At 51.9% G+C, this 20,809-nt stretch overlaps 1 protein-coding gene across 1 annotated transcript; it reads right to left on the bottom strand.

The window, feature by feature from the left end:
• Positions 1-16,278: 16,278 nt before the first annotated feature.
• On the bottom strand, positions 16,279-16,584 carry LOC309604306 (feather keratin Cos2-3; the record flags this gene model as incomplete). The annotated part of the gene is made up of 1 exon (XM_082339244.1): positions 16,279-16,584. The coding sequence occupies one exon, from the start codon at positions 16,582-16,584 to the stop codon at positions 16,279-16,281; it is 306 nt and encodes a 101-aa protein (XP_082195370.1).
• Between the last annotated feature and the right edge of the window lie 4,225 nt (positions 16,585-20,809).

Here is a 20,809-nt window from a genome sequence, read left to right as displayed (position 1 = left end):
GGGAAAGGGAAGGGAAGGGAAGGAAGGGAAGGGAAGGGAAGGGAAGGGAAGGGAAGAGAAAAGAGAAGAGAAGAGAAAAGAGAGAGAGAAGAGAAGAGAATGAGAAGAGAAGAGAAGAGAGAGAAGAGAAGAGAAGAAGAGAGAGAGAGAAGAGAAGAGAGAGAAGAGGAAGAGAGAGAAGGGAAGGGAAGGGAAGGGAAGGGAAGGGAAGGGAAGGGAAGGAAGGGAAGGGAAGGAAGGGAAGGGAAGGGAAGGGAAGGGAAGGGAGAGGGAAGGAAGGGAAGGGAAGGAAGTGGAAGGGAAGGAAGGGAAGGGAAGGGAAGGGAAGGGGAAGGGAAGGGAAGGAAGGGAAGGGAAGGGAAGGGAAGGGAAGAAGGAAGGGAAGGGAAGGAGAAGAGAAAAGAGAAGAGAAGAGAAGAAAGAAGAGAAGAGAGAAGAAGAGAAGAGAAGAGAAGAGAAGAGAAGAGAAGAGAAGAGAGAGAAGAGAAGAGAAGAGAAGAGAAGAGAAGAGAAGAGAAGAGAAGAGAAGAGAAGAGAAGAGAAGAGAAGAGAAGAGAAGAGAAGAGAAGAGAGAAAGAAGGGTCCGCAAGACCTTATAGTTGCCTTCCAGTACTTAAAGGGGACCTACAGGAAAGACAAGGAGGGATTCTGTATCAGGGAGTGTATTGATAGGATGAGGGGTAACAGTTTTAAACTGAAAGAGGGTAGATTTAGATTAGATATTAGAAAGAAATTCTTTACTGTGAGAGTGGTGAGATATCAACAGGTTGCCCAGAGAAGTTATGGATGCCGTATCATTGGAAGTGTTCAAGGACAGGTTGCATGGCAGCAACTGCCCCTGGGAGGGAAAGGACATTGGATTTGAGGCCACAACCGACAAACCCTGCTGCTATTGCACAGGGGTGTGCAGAAGGGACCCTCTTTCCAACAAGGGCAGTGCACAGTGTGAAGAGTTCCTGAACCCATCTCCCTGCCTCAATGTTTGCCCGCCTGGGCTCAAGTCCCACTTGGAGCGAGTGCAGACAACAGTTTCCCCCTTCCCTTTAGTGACCTTGGTGTGACCGCTGCCAGGGAGTTCTGCTGGGAGAGCTCAGCCAGGGCAGATTTCCCTCTACATGGTGCTGTTGTTTCTGAGCTGAGGCTCTAGTGTAGACAAGGGCCAACCTCATTGCTTTCTCGGAGGTGATGGGCACTGTGGACAAGGGAAGGGTAGGCAATGTGCGTACCTAGAGTTTCGTAACACCTTTGACAGCCTCTCCTGTACTTCCTTTATGACAAATTTGCAGATGAATGGGTTCAGTTAGAGGATGATAAGGTGGGTGGAAGATTGGCTGGATTACCAGGCTCGGAGACTTGTGACCATGGAGGAAGGGGCTGACCGGAATGTCATGAGGGTCAAAAAGAGCAAGGCAAGGTTTTGAGTCTGGGGGAGAAACCAGCCCATGCAGTCATGCAGGCTGGGGGCTGGCTGCCTAGGAAGCAGGTCCACAGAAAAAGATATGTGGTTTTTAGAAGACACACGGCTGAACATGAGACCACAGCGTGCCCTTGTAGCAAAGGCGGCTAAAAGTATCCTGAGCTGAGCTAGTAAAAGTGTTGCTAGCAGGTCAAGGAAAGTGACGTTGCCCCTCTGTCCCATGTGAGACCACACGTAGAGTACTGCTTCCAGGTTGGGGCTCCCCAGTCCACGAAGGATATTGACATACTGAAGTGAGTCCAAAAAAGGCCACCAAGTTGATTAGGGGGCTGGCAAACATGACATGCAAGGAAAGGCTGAGAGAACTGGGCCCGCTCATCTTGGAGAAGAGATGGCTCAGAGGAGACCTTCTTGCTTGCTACAACTACTTGTTCAGAGGAGACAGAGAAGAGCGGTGCCGACACGTGGCGCAGCCCCAGGGCAGAGCTGGTGGCAGTGGGCGATAGCAGCGGAGAGTAGGTGCTGGAGCCATATTAGACAGCCCGCGCTGGCAATGGGCAGTGAGAGGTGGATGGCAGAGGGTGGGATGTGCAGGTCTGGTGGGGCTGGCCGCGGTGCCACTGCGTGTGCAGGGCGGGCATCAGCTGTGGGTGGCCAGGGCTGTGCTCATTCTTCAAGGCACCTCTCACCCTCCCTGCCTGTCTGCCGTCTCACTTCCCCATTTCCCAACTCTGAAAGTGGGGACTGAGTCCCCGCTCAGTATTCTTGCATTGTCTCCAGCCACTCTATTGGTATGAGCTTGCTTACGTGTACAGCTGCCTTTCAATATACCTACTGTTTCCATTGTGCGTTCAGAAGGTAGTTCCCTGCATTCAGGCCTCTGTCCTTCACTGTAACACCCACTTTCCCTGCCAGTGGTCCTCTCTTTCTTCATCCACGCGTCCATCCACCCACCCACCCGTCTTTTGACCCATGTCTCCATGCACCTACCATCTCTAACCTCTCTTCCTACTGAGAGCCCTCTCTCATCTTTCCCTCTGCTTTCTTCATACCTGTAGGCGCAAGTTTGCTTTCCTGCACCTTTCCATTATTCCGCATAGCCCTGCATCCCCTTGTGCATTCAGCATTCATTCTTGTTCTGAATTCAGCACCCTCTCCTACACTGTACTCGCAGCTCTCCTCTCTACTCTTCCTCTCGTCATCCATCCGGCCATCCATGCATCGGACACTCATGTCATCTCCCCATGCAACAATTTCAAATCCCATCCCAGCCATTTCCCCGTCGCTCCACAAAATGACACCAGGATCATGCTCTATCCCTGTCCCTGTGGGCACGCGTCCCCATCCGTTCCTGTCCAGCTCTATCTCACTGCCACTGTTTCTGACCATTTCTCTGGGAAACAAGCCATCAGAGCTGAGTGATATTTGGTGATTTTGGGCATTTTCCTCCCCTTTCCCTGCACTGGCTCCTGGTGGACCCCAGGTGCAGAAGAAGCCATCACCAGAGACCACCGTGGGCACCAGTATCAGAATCACCTGCTCACACCCCAACATACAGTCCACTGAGTTCATCCATGCCTACCATCTGCTCCCTGGCTGAGGCCCTGCATTCTTTGTGAGCAGTCTAAAAGGTTCCAGACTGCTGCTGGAAACACTGGAGTGGCTGCTGGTGGTGGCAGACCACTGTTCCAGTGCCCTATGGCTTGCCTGACGCTCACATGGGGAAGTGGTGGTGTGTTACTGCGTGCTAGGATACACAGGGAGAGGAGCAGAAACCACCGCAGGCAGAGCTGGGCGTGTGCAACAGGTGCGAGGGGACAGCCCCGGCTGAGCCCACGCAGGGGCGCCGCCACTCCACCCACCGAGGCCTCATTTCCCTGAGTACTGAGCATTCCTGCATGTCCTGCTAATAGAGATGAAGCCTGAAAGAGGGAAAGATGCCAGGGAACGGAGCGATGCAGCATATAGGAGGAGCGTCTCTTCTAGATGTATTGGGGAGAATGCTACCAATCTCTGTAGGTGCCAGCGTGACTTTTACAGCTGCGCCTAACATCCAGGGTCTTTGATGATGAAAAGAGTCCAAGAAAGCTGACTTGGTGGCTGCACCCTAAACAAGGCAAGCCAGCCTTGTAATTGCCTTCTGCTTAAAAGAGCTGGGACACTGGAGTGAGTACTCAGGGCAAGTGACCTATCAGCTTGTCTGCTTGTTCCCTTTCCCTCTGCCTCCACTGATGGCCACAGCTGGAGAACAAAGCTTGGGCAGGAGGCACAACTGCTCTTATGGTTTTGCCAGGTGACAAGGGTGGGCATCAGCCTGTCCTTGGGCACTGGTGCCTGGGCCTGCCTGCAGGTCTAAGAGCCAAGTGGCCAGCACAGGTGGACGCAGGAGGTTGGTGAATGAGCTCCAGAAGCACCACTGCTTCCAGAAGGGAGGAGTAGACGTTCAGTCTGGACTCAGTCATCTCACTTGGAGAGCTCTACACTCAGCTGACATCAATCCCACACTGCTCATAACAGTGTATCAGCCATGTTGATGCCTCCTCCTTAGGAAGTGGTCACGTGGGCTCCCTTCACTGTCAGTGTGCAGAGAGAAGAGCTTGGAGAACGTGATTCAGAACATCTGTTCTGAATTGACAATGGGAAGGGGAAAAGCAAGTGCCCTTTGGAAGGGCTGATGTCCTCCCAATGAGTGTAAAGAGAGACTTGCTCCCCAGCCAGCATTTCACAGCTCTGCAGTTTGGGGACTTGGCCAATCGCATTGAAGTGTGAGGGTCTCCAGCTACGTGAAAGGCTGTTGCAGTGAGGAAGGGAATAACATACGTGCACGCTTCAGGGCAGGAGGCATGGAGTTGTGATTTCAGCACATGAGACTGAGGGATTGGAAAACTGTCATGATAACGTGGCACTGGAAGAGATTTTCTTACCTCTTCTAGGTCAGTTCAACACAAGAGCTTCTGACTGAAATGGCAGTGGCACAGGGCAGCAGGCTAGTCTGACAGTCATTGCTCAAGGACTCATGGTCTTGTATATTTGCTTTCTTCCAAGTCCCAGCACAGGAAGCTTTGGGAAATACCTCCATTCCCTCCACTGACGTCTGCTTCTCAGCATAGCTCCTAGGGCTAGGGTTCACCTCTTTAAAATCTTGCCATCTCAGAGTGAGGGGAAGGATTTCTGCTGACCAAGTTGAAAGACCCACAATGAAATACTCCTATCTCAGCTCCTCAGCTTACCCTCCTTCTTTCTCAATGGACAGAGAAAAGGCACGGGGGAGACATGGCTCATCTTCCCGTATGTACATGGCTAAAAGCCCTCTAGAAGTTCCAGGTTGTCTCTGAGGTCTAAGGCAGGAGTCTAGTGAGAAGCTCAGATGGATAAGTCAGACATCTCAACTTGGGCAGAGATATCCATGCCTCAGTGCTTGAAGGCAAAAATCCCCTCCAAGGCAGCTCTGCTGAGAAGCCAGGCAAAATGCAGGGTATAATCTATGCTCTCCCTGCAGACAAGGGAGGATTCTTGATCAGTTCTCTAGAGGAGAATGGATCTCATCCTCAGGTGGGTGTCTAAGACAGGAGACAGAGAGAGCTGGACCACCGTCTGAATGAACCCTTTCTCTCCTTTCTTCCTCCTTAGGAATTTCCATACCAGAAATCTCATGTGGCTAAAGAGCAGAGAAATCCCCCTAAATCCTCTCTTGTGTAGCCATTTGCTGACATGCGGAGGATGTCTGAAAGAGCCACGTCCCAAGAGACTGGAAGTGTCAAGTATTCGGTGCTGGATACTGACATGGTCTTGAAACCTCCAGGGTGGGAGAGAACTAAAGGCAAGCATGGACACAAGGCTACAGAGAGAGTAAGGTAAGGGATTCACCTACCTCATTTCTGAGCCTCTAACTGCAGTTAAGGCCTATGTCTTCAGTCTTCATTGAAGTGAAGATATAAGTAAAGATCTAAGTGCAAAGTCAGACAAGACTTGAGTAGGGGGAAATTGATCTCCTCTGCCTCCAGAGCAGCTGTGTCTCCAGGTGACCTACTTATCTTTGCTCCATTGATCGTCAGCAGAGAGAGATAGGTGCCGTCAAGCCTCAGTTCAGCCTGTTCAAAAGGTGCTGCCTCACACAAATGAGGCAATCCATACCTCAGAAGCACCTATTTTTCTTCTGTTGACCCTCAAGATAAACTAGACAGCTAGCTTAAACAACACAGGCACACCCATCTCGACCTCTAGGCATCGAGAGTTAGTTGAGAAGACTCACACCCCAAGAGAGGCGGTCTGCACTGTCCACGGGCTACCGCACATGTTTTGGAATTGAGAGAGTCATCGTCTGCAACTCCTGTGTCCAAGAGTTCAGTGTGGTTGAGAGAAAACTGATCTGCACCTGGTGTGAGGGGGAGATGCAGCTGCTGAGAGTAATGTGCCCAGGTTGAGCTCATTTGCTGGCACAGAAGTCCTCTCCCTGCTCTCCATCTCTCCTAGAGCAGCCTGGACAGGGATATGGGGTTTATGGTAGGACAGCCTGTGGGTTCACTTCTGATGGCATGATGAAGCCATGCACACGTGAGCAGCTACGCAGGCCCTGCTGTAAGCTTATGCTAGCTGGGGAGCTCAAAGGCCACAAATGGTCACTTGCAGGATCAGTGTCTCCAGAAAGATGATTTGTCCCATTAATGTGCACATCTGCTTTGGGATGGGATAAGTCCTGTGTGTGAGCTGATGTCTCTTCTCTGACTGTGGGAAGAGTCTGCAGAGTCCATTAGACTGAGTCCAGAGGAGGGCCATGAAGTGGTCAGAGGATTGGAACACCTCTCCGATGAAGGAAGGCTGAGAGAGTTGGCGCTGTTTAGCCTGGAGAAAAGAAGGCCCTGCAGAGACCTTCTTGCGGCCTTGCAGTATGTATATGGGGCTTCTAAGAAAGATGGAGAGAGACTTTTTACCAGGGCCTGTAGTGGCAGGACAAGGGACAATGGTTTTAAACTAAAGCAGGGTAGATTTAGATGAGATATAAGCAAGACATTTTATAGAATGAGGGTGGTGAGACACTGGAAAATGTTTCCCAGAGAAGTTGTGGATGCCTCATCATTAGAAGTGTTCAAGAAGAGGGTGGATGGAGCTTTGAGCATCGTGGTGCAGTGACCGATGTCCCTGCCCATGGCAGGTGGGTTGGACAAGATGATCTTTCAAGGTCCCTTCCACCCCAAAGCAGCGTATGCTTCTATGAATCTACGATTCCATGAATTTTGCTGAGAACAAAGATCGTTCCGTGAGGTCCTCCCTTCCAGGGCAGTGAGTTTGGGCTGAAAGAGCCTCCCTTCAGCAGATATGTCTTTTCAGCCCTGTGGGACCAATTCAGATTCCAAAGACATCCTCGTGTGGAGGCTCTTTCACTTGTTCTGAGATATGCTTCATGAGCCACAATTCCCTTTTCGTGGAGGACAGTGCTGTGGGGATTTCTGTTCTTCCAGTTGTACAGTTTTATCAAGCCATCTGGATTTTCATGCAGGAAATAGGATACGAGACTGTAGTGGCTACTACGAGCACTCACGCGCACACGCATACAGAATTGCACTTGTTCCCGAACACCCCGGCAGACACTCACTCTCACATGTGCAATTGCAAATGAACATACAAATGCAAGCACGCAGGCACGAATACGCCCAAAGGCACAGCCAGATGCATATGCACATGAGGAAGCACAGGCTCTCCCCACACGCTGACAACCAGGACTCCACCGGCCACCTCTCTGCCCCTGACAACTTTCCACAAGTCCTTGAAAGCCCAGTGCTAAGAAGGTAAAGGAGGCACCAGCCATCCATGGTGGATTTAGTGACAGCAGAGGGCTTTGGGGCTTTTGGGGATTGGCCAGAAGTACTTCAATCGATTGTGTTCTCATTGCAGGAAAGAGAGAAGGTGTACTGGGGTCCAAGCCACAGGGTCTTGTTTGGAATTTCAGCCTGCAAAGTCTGTGCATGAAAGAGAAAGTCAAAGCTAGAGACCATCTCTATTGCTGCAACTTCAGGTGTTCTGCACTTTACAAGTCAAAAAATTCCCAAAGTCTGACAAGATGCAGCCCATCCCTGGTGATCAGCGTAGGGCGGTCTGGGACCAGTTCCAGCTTCAATGCAGGGAGAGGTGCTGCCCTGACACGCTCACATGGGAGCCAAGGGTGGTGTGCCTGTGGTGAGCCACACACCCTGCAGCTGCAAAGGCTGAGGCCGGGATGCCAGAAAGGAAGCTGGCCTGATGAAGTTGCCTTAAGATAAATACCCTCTCTTCAAAAGACAAAGTAATAATACTTAAAGTGGGCTTAAAAGAAAGATGGAGAGAGACATTTTAGTAAGGCCTGTAGTGACAGGACAAGGGGTAATGGTTTTAAACTGAAAGAAAGTAGATTTAGCTTGACATAAGGAAGAAATATTTTACGATTAGGGTGGTGATGCACTGGAGCAGGTTGTCCAAAAAAGTTGTGGATGTCCCATCATCAGAAGTGCTCAAGGTCAGGTTGGATGGGGCTTTGAGCAACCTGATCTAGCGACAGATGTCCCTGCCCATGGCGGGGGGGGGGGGGGGGGGGGGGTTGGACTAGATGGTCTTTCGAGGTCCCTCCCAAACTAAACCAAACCAAACCACTCTACGATTCTGTGATTCCATGATTCTATGACAGCCCTGGCCATCCCCGACAGGGGGCGCTGCCACTCTGCCTGCTGGAGCCACCTGGCCCTGCCTACCTGCCCACGAACCCCGGAGTGCTTCCCCCACTGCCTGTCACTAGCATCGGCATGAACAATGGCAACGGCTAGGCACCGGCATCGGAATCAGCATCGGGCTTCTCCCAGGCTCCCCTCCATCACTCCCCCCCCGCCCCCAGGTGGTCTCTTCCGGTGCTTGGAGGCCATCCCACAATGCCAGAAGTTCGAGCTCAACACAGACAAGAGAAAATGATGTAGAGGTGACAGGAATCCTCAGGTTTTCTGCATAGGTTCCAGGCCATGAGGCTGTTGTAGAGGATTTCCCTGCACACCAAATGGAGAGCCTTTTGGTGTGCAGGAAGAGTCCCGGAGACAGGATGACAGCTTGGATCCCCTTTGTAAAGACACATTTAGGGCCCTGAGCGGAGAGGCCTCTGTCCATCTGGTCCCCAGGGAAGCCCGTATGGCTCTAGTAGCTCACTCAACTGTTTGAAGTCCATGTTCTTGGGCTTCAGAAGCAGAGAGAGAAACCCGGTTTCTGCAAAGGCAGAAGCCCCTGCCTTGAACTGGCAAAGGATCCCTTCTCCAGGCATTCCTCAAATGGGCTTCCAACTGGCCAGACTGCATGCTTGCCTCTGTGATGGTGTCTTGGAGCTCAGGGTAGCACAAGCAGCCAGGGGTTCTCCATGTGCATATCTGAAGGGCTGGATGAAGCCTGTCTATAAAACAGAGGGGAAGGTCATCTGTGCCACAGTCTGTGGCTCCCCAGTCTGTGCAGCAGTGAAAAAACTTTCGGGACATGTATGGGCATGACTTTTTCAGGCAAGTCCAGGCCCAGGGACTTGGGACACAGGAGTGGGTACTCAACAGAAGTATCCTACCTGCTTGTCTTGCTCCTATGCTTCCCTCAGCATCCACTGGGGGTTGTTGTCAGAGAGAATGGCTCTTGGCAGGAGACCTCATTGCTCCTGTGATTTATTTATTCCCTGGCCAAATTAGCCCAAGGAGGGAAAATCCCTTTCTTGCCTTGCGTCTAGGAATTGGCTGAACCTTGAACCTGCACTTCAGAGACATGGATCAGCCTTTGGGAGGTTATAGAAAGTGAGATGGAGAATGAGGCCAGTGAGAAAGCTGCTGAAGTGATGGCTAGATGGATAGGGAGGCAGGCAAAGCTGAAATACCTTTCTGGCTCTACAGATCACACGCAGAAGGAATCTGCGCTGCAGTTCCCACCAGAAGTGACCATCCAGGTAGGACACAAGAAAACAGGACTTTTCTCCAAAGGCCTGAGGCAAGAGCAACGAGTTCCTCTGGGGACAGGCACCTTTCATCTTGTGATGTAGCTTGGACCGTGTTGGAGGCAGAGGTTATAGGTGAGAGAGCTGGGAAGGCAGGGGATGCCTGGTGGCCAGTGGCTGAAGGGGAGTCAGCAGTGTGCCCTCGGGGCAAGGCAGACCAGCTGCACTCTGCGATGTCTTAGCAAAAGTGCAGCCAGCAGACCCAGGGAAGTGATCCTTCTCCTCTATTGATTCGCTCATGAGACCGTGCCTGGGGTCCTGTGGTATGTAAGAAAGGTACTGACATGTGGGAGCGAGTCTAGTGGAAGCCACCAAGGCAGTCAAGGGGCATGATGCACTAAGAGGGACTGAAGGAACAGGGCCTTAGGAGAAGAAGGCTCAAGGGAGACCTTATGGGTGTCTATGTGCTCTGAGGACATGGACGAGATGGAGCCAGGCTCTTCTCAAAGTGCACAATGGTAGGACTAGAGGCAACGGACACAATTTGGAATGCGGGTGTCATGGTTTAACCCCAGCTGGCAATTAAGCACCATGTGCAGCCTCTTGCTCACTCCTGCCCAGTGGGATGGGGGAGAGAATCAGAAGGGTAAAAGTGAGAAAACTTGTGGATTGAGATAAAGACAGTGTAATAGGTAAAGCAAAAGCCACGCGCACAAGCAAAGCAAAACAAGGAATTCATTCACTACTTCCCATCGGCAGGCAGGTGTTCAGCCATCTCCAGGAAAGCAGGGCTTCATCGTGCGTAACGGTTACTTCGGAAGACAAACGCCATCGGTCCTAACAACGTCCACCGCTTCCTTCTTCTTCCCCCCCCAGATTTATATACTGATCAAGACATCATATGGTATGGAATATCCCTTTGGTCAGTTGGGGTCAGCTCTCCCAGCTGTGTCCCCTCCCAGCTTCTTGCGCACCCCCAGCTCCTTGCTGGTGGGATGGTGTGAGAGGAGAAAAGGCCTTGACTTTGTGTAAGCACTGCTCAGCAGTAACTGAAACATCCTTGTATTATCAACACTGTTTTCCGCACAAATGCAAAACATACTAGCTTCTATGATGAAAATTAACCCTATCCCAGCCAAAACCAGCACACTAGGAAAGTCTATTTAGATATAAGAAACGCTTTCACTTTTTTTGGACCCTGAAAATTCTCACGTACTGGAATGCACTGTCCACAGATGTTGTGCAGTCTCTGGCCTCGGAAGTTTTCAAGGATTGACTGGACGCAGCCCTGGCCAACCTCAATAATGCTATGGAAAGAGTGAAAACAGTATGGCAGGTTTGTTTGTTAAAGGCTAGAAGTAAGGAGAGGACTGGTTTTGAGGAAACTGAAAATGGAAAGGTTATGGTCAAGTGGAAAGGCTGTTTGTTGTTTTTGTTGTTTGGGGGTTTTCCCCCAATGAGCCTTTCAGAAGCTGGTTTATGAGATTGGCTGGGCAGTGTGGCAGGTAGCTTCATTTATTGATTCCTGAGATACCTTCCTTTGGAGAGAGGGAGAACGTCCACTGTGCCTGAGGGAGCTGAGAGGGACAGTTAGGGTCTGCAGGGTTTGGGGGGTATGCTGACAGGAGTTTGGGGCTAGACACTGTGCAGGAGCTTGGAGAGGCCAACCGCACCGAGGGCTGGTGGTTGGTGAGAGAGGAAGAAGAGGCATCAGAGAAGGAGAGACTCCCAAGATATTGCACAGGAGGATGTGTCAGAGAGGTTGGTCACCACGTGCAAGCATTTACCCCTTATACCCTTCACCTTGGAAAGGCAGAAGGTGTTGGCTGCAGGAACGACACGTGTCACTGCTGGAGGAGGGAGGACCACAGCAAGGGCGTTTCAGGCATGCTAAGACCAAGCATTTTCTCCTCCCCATTTCTTTCTTTGTTCCCCTTGCAGAGTCATTTCCAGCAGCTCTGCTCTCTCGGGGCTCTTGGTGGGGACGTGTGGGGTTTTTGAGTCTCCCTCTCACACATGCAGAAGGATGGGTCTCAGCGTGCACCTTGGGTATCTCATCCTCGCTGCCTTCCTGAGGCAACCACTGGGGAAGCATTGGCTTTGACTGGAACCATGATTCCTCTTCTTCTCACGAGACCCTCACCCCTCAACAGATCTCTGCAGGGAGCTGCTCTTGACTTACGGGCATCGGATTACATGGGTGGATTTGGACCTATTTTCTCAAGATAGAGAAAGTAAAAAACCTCAAGGGGAGGCTTAGGTTGGATATTAGGAAAAGGTTCTTCACCCCAAGGGTGGTGGAGAACTGGAACAGGCTCCCCAGAGAGGTAGTCATGGCGCCAAGCCTGACAATATTCAAGCAGCATTTGGACAACGCCCTCAGACATATTGTGTGAATTTTGGGGTTATCCTATGCAGGGACAGGAGTTGGAATCGGTGATCCTTGTGTGTCCCTTCCAACTCAGAACATTCTATGGTTCTAAGATGCTGTTACTGATGGAGAAGAAAAGATGAGACCGAGAAGAAACACCTCCTCTCCTTGTCGTCTTAGACCCCTTGCCTTCCTTTTCTCTTGCCAGCTGTCCACCTCTCTCCATCTTTCTCTTGTGATCTGTCTGGGCCCAGTGTTTCTCAGACATATCATTGCAGAAGCTCTTTTCTATCTCCGAACTACATATTTTTCTGGCACACAGGCCTTTTGAAAGCTGATGCTGGGACATGAAAGCTCTCCCGTCCCACTCACAGTGTTAGGGTGTCCCAGTGTCTCTCCTGGCTGGTACATGTCGTGCAGCATGCCCTGGCTAGCCATTTCTCCTGCATGTCCACAATGCCAGTGCTTCCTTCGCCCTCCCATGACCTCCGAGACTTCTGAGAGGACAGGGAATGAGGAGTAGGATGAAACTAGCACAGGAGAGCCAGGCGCTACAGGCTGTTCCCTGGAGACTCTGGGTAGCATGAGAGTCAGCATGGAAGACCTGGCTCTCTCTGGGGATATCCCTGTGGGAGGTAATTGACCTTATTGTGCTGTGGGATTCACGCTGAGCTGAGGCCCAAAAACACCCACCGCCTTGCTGTTCCCATCCATGGAGCTCTGGCTGCAGAGCAAGGCCCAGGGAGCCTTCTCCTCCGACACTTTGCATCCCCTCTTGTTTTGCCTCTCAGAGCCATTCCCTGCACAGTTGCTGACCTTTGCTTTCTTCCAGGCACCATGGGACAGACCACTGTCACCCAGCAAGAAGGACAAGTCACAGTAGAGGAGAGAAACGCCTTCCAAACAACCTGTGCCTACCAGGTCTCTAACTTGCATGGCTTGTTCTGGTACCAGCAGAAGAAAGGCGAAGCCTCACACCTGGTCTTGTAGCAAGCATCAGCTGGCCCCAAGCAGAGCGGCCATCTCACCACATTGCTGAACACCACAGAGAAATACAGCCTCCTGCGGCTGGAGGAAGTTGAGGTCTCTGACAGTGTCTTGTACCTCTGCGCTGTACAAGACACCCTGGTGCAGGGAGTTTCTTTGGCTGTGCAGCGAGTTTCTTTGGCTGTGCAGCAACCCAGGGGAGGAAGGGGATGTGTCTGTGCACTATTTCCTCAGTGCACTCAGAGATCTGCAGGCGATTATATTCTTCCAGAAGGGGCTAGTGTCAGTGGCTTGAGAGGAAGGAGAAAGTAATGAAAGAACCCCTGCTCTGGAACTGGTTTCACTGTATACCCTAGGACAAGAGAGTATTTGCTGTGCAGAGAGCACTTGTCCATTCTCATCTGTGCACTCTGCACCTCCCCAAGGGCTGGAAAGAACCAGTCAGAGACTCACCTGAGCCTTGCAGTCAGTCCCTTGTAAAAAGTTCCTTTTTTTCTCTGAAAAAAAAAAAAAAAAAGAAAGAGCTTCATTGTGTTCTCCGGGTTTTCCTCAAAACCCCGTCAGGGTCGACCTTTCCAGAGTAGGCATTTCTTGAGAAGACAGCAGTGCTGACACAGCTTCGGCAAGAACTGGATCCCTCAGTCCCCAAGAAAGTGGAAATCCCCAAGTGGGAAGGAGCACAAGGGATGAACCAAGGTTTCCATTTGACAAGCCCTGTGACGGTTTCCTCCACTCTACTCAGTCCAGGCTGACCACGGGAGGGCATTCAGGTGAAAATCCATCTTGCAGCAGTTATATTTTTGCTCAGGTGATTGTGGAGGCTGAATTCAGAAGTGTGGGATAACCTGAGCTCTGGCTGAACTTGGAGTCCTCCTTTTGAATCCTTTTAGGTCTGCAAAGGACAACTGTTCATCAGACATCATTGGTGTTTTCAGCCTGGCAGGATCAGGAACGCATGTGTGCACACATCAGGCTTCACTGAACTGTTTGGGGAGCTCTTCTGTGCACAGGGACAGGCCTCAGCCAATATGCTGTCAGGAATATTTTGCTGACAGTTCAGGAGCTATGTGGAGGAGAGTGTGGGAAGCTCAGGATCCTTGAACATCACCAGGAAGGAATTGCCTCCCCTGCTCTGCTTGTGTAGGGGCAAGACACTTCTCCCATCTTGCCTGGGTCAGCTTTTTACTTCTGTGACCCTCCTTTGCACTTCCCCAGATACTGTCTTTTGCCCTTCTCCTGATGCTTCTTGGACTTAAGCCCCTTTAGGGAGACCTCAGCCTTGCTCATACTGCATCCTCAGCTTTTCCTGCTTCTGCACCTCACCGATGAGGAAGGGGAGAGGATCTGGATCCAGTCTAGTGATGGCATCCGGTCTGCAGCCACAGTGAGTGGTACCAACAGCTCAATCTCAGGCAGAGGCCACCTGTCCTCCTTTGGAGTTTAGATATCTCCTCTGATGTCCTCAGGAAGGTGAGCAATAACTCATGAGAACTTGCCACTCCCTGATGGCCTGGTCATCTTCTTAGGAGTAAAATGGTGTTCTGGGACCAGTCCCAGCTCCTATGCCAAAAGGCAGGGCCTGATGGCCGCTGGCTGTGGAGGAGCTTGAATATGTCTTCCTCAGCTCCAAGAGACAGTGACTGGAAGGGGCCCACTGCCCCGTGTTCGCTTGTTCCTTCACCTTATCCCCCGCCAGCCAAGGTAATGCCTTTCTTCCTTGGCAATATGAGACAGTGTCTACCGATGAAAGGAATATGTGGAGGCAGAGGCTGTGATGCGGAAAGATTTCATAGAATCATAGAATGCTTTGGGATGGAAGGGACTTCTGAAGGTCATCCCCCCCTGCAATTGGCAGGGACATCTACAACTAGATCAGGTTGCTCAGAGCCCCATCCAGCCTGGCCTCGAATGTTTCCAAGGATGGGGCATCTACCACCTCTCTGGGTAACCTGTTCCAGTGTTTCACCAACCTCATCATGAAAAACGTGTTCCTTATATCTAGACTGAATCTACTCTCTTTAAGTTTAAAACCATTACCCCTTGTCCTATCGCAACAGGCCCTACTAAAAAGTTTGTCCCTTTTTTTTTTTTTATAGGTCCCCTTTAAGTACTGAAAGGCCACAATAAGGTCTCCTCGCAACCTTCTCTTCTCCAGGCTGAGCAACCCCAGCTCTTTCAGCCTTTCTTCACAGGAAAGGTGTTCCATCCCTCTGATCATTTTTGTGGCCCTCCTCTGGACCCTCTCCAACAGCTCCATGCCTTTCCTGTGCTGAGGACTCCAGACCTGGATGCAAGTACTCCAGGTGGGTTCTCACCAGAGAAGACTAGAGGGGCAGAATCACCTCCCTCAACTTGCTGGCCACACTTCTTTGGATGCAGCCCGGGAAACAGCTTTCTGGGCTGCAAGAACACATTGCTGGCTCGTGTCCAGCTTTTCATCCACCAGTACCCTCAAGTCCTTCTCTGCAAGGCTGCTCTCAATCCCTCTGTCCCCCAACCTGTATTGATACCAGGGGTTGCCCCGGCCCAGGTGCAGAACCTTGCACTTGTCCGTGTTGAACCTCATGAGGTTCACATGGGCCCACTTCTCGAGCTTGTCCAGGTCCCTCTGGATGGCATCCTGTCCCTCAGGCGTGTCAGCTGCACCACTCAGCTTGGTGTTGTGCGCAAACTTGCTGAGGGTGCACTCGATCCCGCTTTCTATGTCATTGATGAAGATATCAAGCAGTACTGGTCCCAATACAGACCCCTGAGGGATACCACTCATCACTCGTCTCCATCTGGACATTGGGCCATTGACCATTACCCTCCGGATGCAACCATCCAACCAATTCCTCATCCACCAAACAGTCCACCCATCAAAGCCACCTCTCTTCAATTCAGACAGAAGGATGTTGTGGGCGACAGTGTCAAAGGCCTGATGCCAGAATGCAGGGCCTGATCGCCCCTGGCTTAGGAGGAACTGAGTATGTCTTCTTTAGCTCCAAGAGACAGTGACTGGAAGGGACTCCTTGTCCTGTGTCCCGCCCTCTCCTTCCTTTGGGAATGATGAAATGTCCACTTGTGCCCCCACCTTACTTCCCCCCACCCAAGACAATGCTTTTCTTCCTTGTCAACTAGAGACAATGACACCAAAGAAGGATTACGTGGAGGCAGAGGCTGAAATGCGGAAAAGTTTAATGACTCTGAAGAAGGAGATGAGATCACTTCTAGAGGAGGGGATGAGAGCAGGGAGAGCACTAGCAGCTGTTGAAAGTCTGTGCCCATTGCCCACAGGAGATATCCCACAGGGCATCCATCTGCCTGCACCACGGAGGAAGAGGGGTCAGCAGATCCCCCACATTGGCTCTGGGGGGGGTCTTACAGCCCAGAAGAAAAGCAGACAAGAAAGAGACGGGAGAGAGTGGAAGGCAAGGAAATTAGACTTTGGCCATGTTTTCAGAGAGCCCCAGCTGCACCTCCTCTGGAAGGGCAGCACTGCATGCTCAGCCTCTCCAAAATCGATGGCCAGGAGCTCTGTCCTCAGTCCAGAATCTAGGCCTGCATTCCTGGGCGTCCTCATCCAGGCTGTCACCAGTGGCTTTAGCAGGGGGGGCATCTGCTGCCACAGTAGCGGCTGGTGATGCAGGAGAGGTCACAGCAGCCAGAGGTGATGGGCACTCCCTGAGAGCTGAGGATGCTGCCAACGGCAGCAGAGGTGGAGGATCCCACAACGGTGTTCTGCGGGAAGGAGCTGAGGATGGGTCCGGGCAGGGTCACCACCACGGGGGAGGGCTCGATGACGACGGTGGAGTTCTGGCACTGCCTGACACAGGGCTCATTGCAGCTGTTGGCCAGCGGGGTCGGGCCGCAGGGCCGGCAGGGCAGGCACTGGTCGTAGCAGGACATGTCTGGAGGGTGGAGGTGCACCTGGGAGAGAGGGCAGAGAGGAATCAGAGCACAGGCACATGTGAGGAGCAGTCTGCCACGAGCTCATCACCCCACTGCAAGTGTGTCAAAGGCACCTGCTGAGCCAGGAGGTAGAAACTAAGCAGTGAGGCAGAAGGGTTTCTGGGCCTCATCCAGGCATGGTGCTGCAAAGTGTCACCTGGCCCAATGAGGCTGCTGCCCACTTCTTCAATTAAGAGCCTTCTCAGGCAAGTCCCAAACACTCCCTGAGTCAAACCTTCACCTGTCTTCAGCCCCTCATGAGAAGCAGCACCATGACCTAGCACAGGATGGAGAACCTCACATCTGCATGAACAGAAAAGGACATAAGGAAAGGGCTTCAGACTCACCTGGTTCCCAAGGAGAAAGAGGCAAGAGAAGTGGATGAGAGAGTGGGGAGCTGGGCTGGCTTTTATGGTGGCCCGGACCTGCCCCAGGCCCACACGTAGCTTCTACGGAAGTGGCAATTTTCTAAGGTGCTCGTGACAAACGGAACGCATCCCAGCTAATGACATAGGCAGGGTGGTTGTTTTCCAGGATGCTCCCTTTTCATTTCCTGGCTAATGCCATACTCGTTGCCTCACAGAGGCTTCTTCTGAGTGCTGGGCTTGAGAGGCCCCAGGTTTTCTGGGGCAGGAATGTCTCAGTGTCAGCAGAAGACGCAGCTCAAGTCCTGGATGGGTCCAATGCAAGGCAGTGATGTTGGCCTGGGGCAAACTGCTGGGGTTGCCTGGGGTCACATTGACAGGAAGGGGCCCAGCTGCTCCCAGCCCTACAATCCTCGGATGGTCACCCAAGGGCTTTCCATGCGTGAGGACATGCTGTGTCTTTCTCTTTCCATCCCTCCCTCCCAACACAATGAGGATGATTCACTGTGGAGGCTGCCTGCTGCCCTCCCAAGTCCTGAGGGAGCGTTTGAAGGGTCCATTTTGGCCCCCAGCCTCAAATACAGCAGGGGCAGAGGAAGCAGCAGTCCACCTCATGGCTTCCATGGAGCACAGTGGGACCAGCTGGTTCAGAGGTTTGGAGCCAGACAATATCTGGAAGGATACAGTTATTAATTTGTATCGGGCATTACTCGCTACGTGAAAATTATTGAAACTTGAACAGACAGGCAGAAAGAAGATGTCATTTTGTGGCCTGAACACAGTAAGAAAAACTCCATGAAACATCAAATGGCAAAACTGTTTTTAAATTCTCTGTGGGGAACATTTGGACAGAGGTACAACCTACTCAACATCAACATTGTAAGACAACCAGATGAGTTGTATAGTTACCTCTTTTCTCCAGCTTGTGCTTTTATCGATGAGGATGCAGCCACCGTCTCATGGAACCACGCCGAAGGGTACATGACCCTGGCGTACAATACTAACATTTCCATAGGTTTCTTCACCACAACATATTCAGACCTAGAGCTTTACAGTCTCTCAGGTGCCCTGCAAGACCATTACCTTTATCTTGACAGAGGCTCCGTGATATCTGTGAGTCATCCAGGGGACGGGGAACCCCCTCCTCAGTGAGTTGATGGGCACGTGTCTGTCAGACGAGCATATCGTGGCGTTTGTGTCATCAGGCCCTAAATCCTATAGCGTCTTGCAGTCTAGAGAGAAGTGCAATTTAGAGGTTAAAGGCATCATTCTAAATGCATCAAACAGAGAAAAGGTCAATTTTGAGGCACTGAGGGATCTCGTGTTGGATTACAGTGTAAATCTAGACAGTGACAACCCTAAAAAGATCATGATAAAACATTGTTGTATCGCCAGGAACAAGCAGATATGGACAATAGAAACCAAGGCCCCTTTGAAAGATGCAGGAAGTAATCTATGACAAAAGACTAAAAATTTAAAAGCCTCCTTTATGGCTTTTGATCATGGGCATGCACTAGAAACACCCCTTTTCTGCTATCCCAGAAGGGCAGAGCAACTGTGGGAAAAGTTATTTTGTAAAAAGTCTTGTGGAGAATCACCAAATGGTAGAGGTTGGAAGGGACCACTAGAAGTGACTTCTCCAACCACCCTTCTGAAGCAGAGTCACCTAGAGCAGGTTACCGAGAACTATGTTCTGATGGCTCTTGAATATCTCCAAGGAGGGAGACTCCACAGCCTCTCTGGGCAACCTGTCCCAGTGCTCAGTCACACTCACAGTAAAAAAAAGTGTTTCATGATGTTTCAGACACAGCCTCGTGTGTTTCAGCCTGTGCCCATTGCCTGTGGTCCTGTTGTTGGGCGCCACTGAGGAGAGTCTTCTTTGCACCTTCCCAGGGCCTCCAACGTGCCCACAGTTCCTCTCTGGAGGACAGCAGTTGTCAGGATTCCTGTTCCTGACATGCTGCAGGGCCAAGGGAGTATTTCTGAGCAGAGGCGCAGCAAGGCAAGGACTGACGACCATCGGCTGTGGAGTAACTCGGGATGTCTTCCTCAGCTTCAAAGAGGCAGTGCCTCTTTCAGAGGCCTCGCTGCAGTGTGTCCCACCCTCCAATGCCTCTAGGAGTGATGAAGGGTCCCCCTGTGTCCCCCCTCCTAATTTCCCCCCAAAGCAATGGCTTTCTCCCTTGGCAGTCAGTATGAAAGACACTCCACGGGACAAAGACGGGGTTGCAGCAATTCTTTAATGAGTGTAAAGAGGGAAATGAGGTCACTGCAAGTGGAGGCCACCAGTGCGGGGAGGAGCAGGAGAAGCCAAGAATCTGTTGCCCTTTTCCTGTGGCAGGGTTCCCACAGGGCATCTGTCGACGTGCCCGGCAAAGGGAGACAGGCAAGCAGGTCATTCAAGGCTGGTTTCTGGGGTCCTCGCAGCACGCTTTGAGGGGAGCACAAGACAACAAAGAGAAGAGAGAAGACGGGTGAGTGGAAGAGAGGAAAGGTAGACCTTGGCCATGTTTTCTGAGAGCCCAGGCTGGTCCCTTCCAGTCTGCCCTTGCAGGGCAAGCCAGAGACGGTCAGCTGCTCTTAAAACAGCGGCACAAAGTTTGATCGTCTGTCCAGCATCATGTTTTGAGTTCCTGGGGGTCCTTATCCGAGGCCGTTGTAAGCACTTTTAGCAAGGGGGGCATCTGCTGCCACAGTAGCGGCTGGTGATGCAGGAGAGGTCACAGCAGCCAGAGGTGATGGGCACTCCCTGAGAGCTGAGGATGCTGCCAGCGGCAGCGGAGGTGGAGGATCCCACAACGGTGTTCTGCGGGAAGGAGCTGAGGATGGGTCCGGGCAGGGTCACCACCACGGGGGAGGGCTGGATGATGACGGTGGAGTTCTGGCACTGCCTGACACAGGGCTCATTGCAGCTGTTGGCCAGCGGGGTCGGGCCGCAGGGCCGGCAGGGCAGGCACTGGTCGCAGCAGGACATGTCTTGGTATCCGAGGTGCACCTGGGGGAGAGGCAGGGAGGAAGCAAAACATGGGGATGTGTGAGGAGCATCCTTTCAACACACCATGAGGGAGCCAAAGAACAAGCAGGCCCACGAGGTGAAGGCTGTGCAGAGATGGATGAGGGCTTCTTGGCCTCATCCTGCCAGGGCCCAAAACCAGCCACCTCAGGTGGCTCACACTCAACAGGTGTTATGTGGCTACTGCCTAGCTCCTGAGTCCAGAAGCCACCTCAGTACTGTCCCAGCATCCCTCCATGTCTAACCTTCCCCCCACTTCCCTCTCCCATGACAAGCATCCTCAAGAGCTGGCATAGGACAAAACTGGTGTCAGCTGAGAGGTCCATTAAGGTGAGGCCTCCTTTTAAGGGAAGTGGAGAAGGAGAAGGGTCTTCAGACTCACCTGACTCCCAAGGAGAAGGAGGCAAGAGAAGTGGATGAGAGAGCGAGGAGCTGGCCTGCCTTTTATGGTGGGCCTTCACTGCCCCAGGCTGCCAGAGGCATCCCTTGCAGCCGCGATTATTTTCTGACAAGTTCATCTTGAATGCAAAGCATCCCAGCTAATGCGATGGGCTGTGTTCTGGCTTCCTGAATGGCTGTCTTTTCATTTCCTGCTTTATGCCAGGCACATTCCCCAGGGAAGGCACCTTTTGCGTGGCAGGATGAGAGGCCCAAGCATTTCCGGAGCAAAACACAGCAGTGTGGGCAGAGGACTCAGCTCACCTGCTGGAGGAGTCCAGCAAAGGCAAATGATGTCAGCCTGGGTCACTCCTTTGGGGCTCTTGGTGGCCCTGTTGCCGAGAAGTGGCTCAGCTTCTGGGTTTGA

The sequence above is a fragment of the Platalea leucorodia genome (genome assembly GCF_965183815.1).
Source record: "Platalea leucorodia genome assembly, contig: HAP1_HAP1_SCAFFOLD_620, whole genome shotgun sequence".
Taxonomy (NCBI): Eukaryota; Metazoa; Chordata; class Aves; order Pelecaniformes; family Threskiornithidae; genus Platalea; species Platalea leucorodia.
The sequence above is the reverse complement of the archived record's forward strand: the minus strand, read 5'-3'. Positions and strand labels throughout refer to the sequence as shown.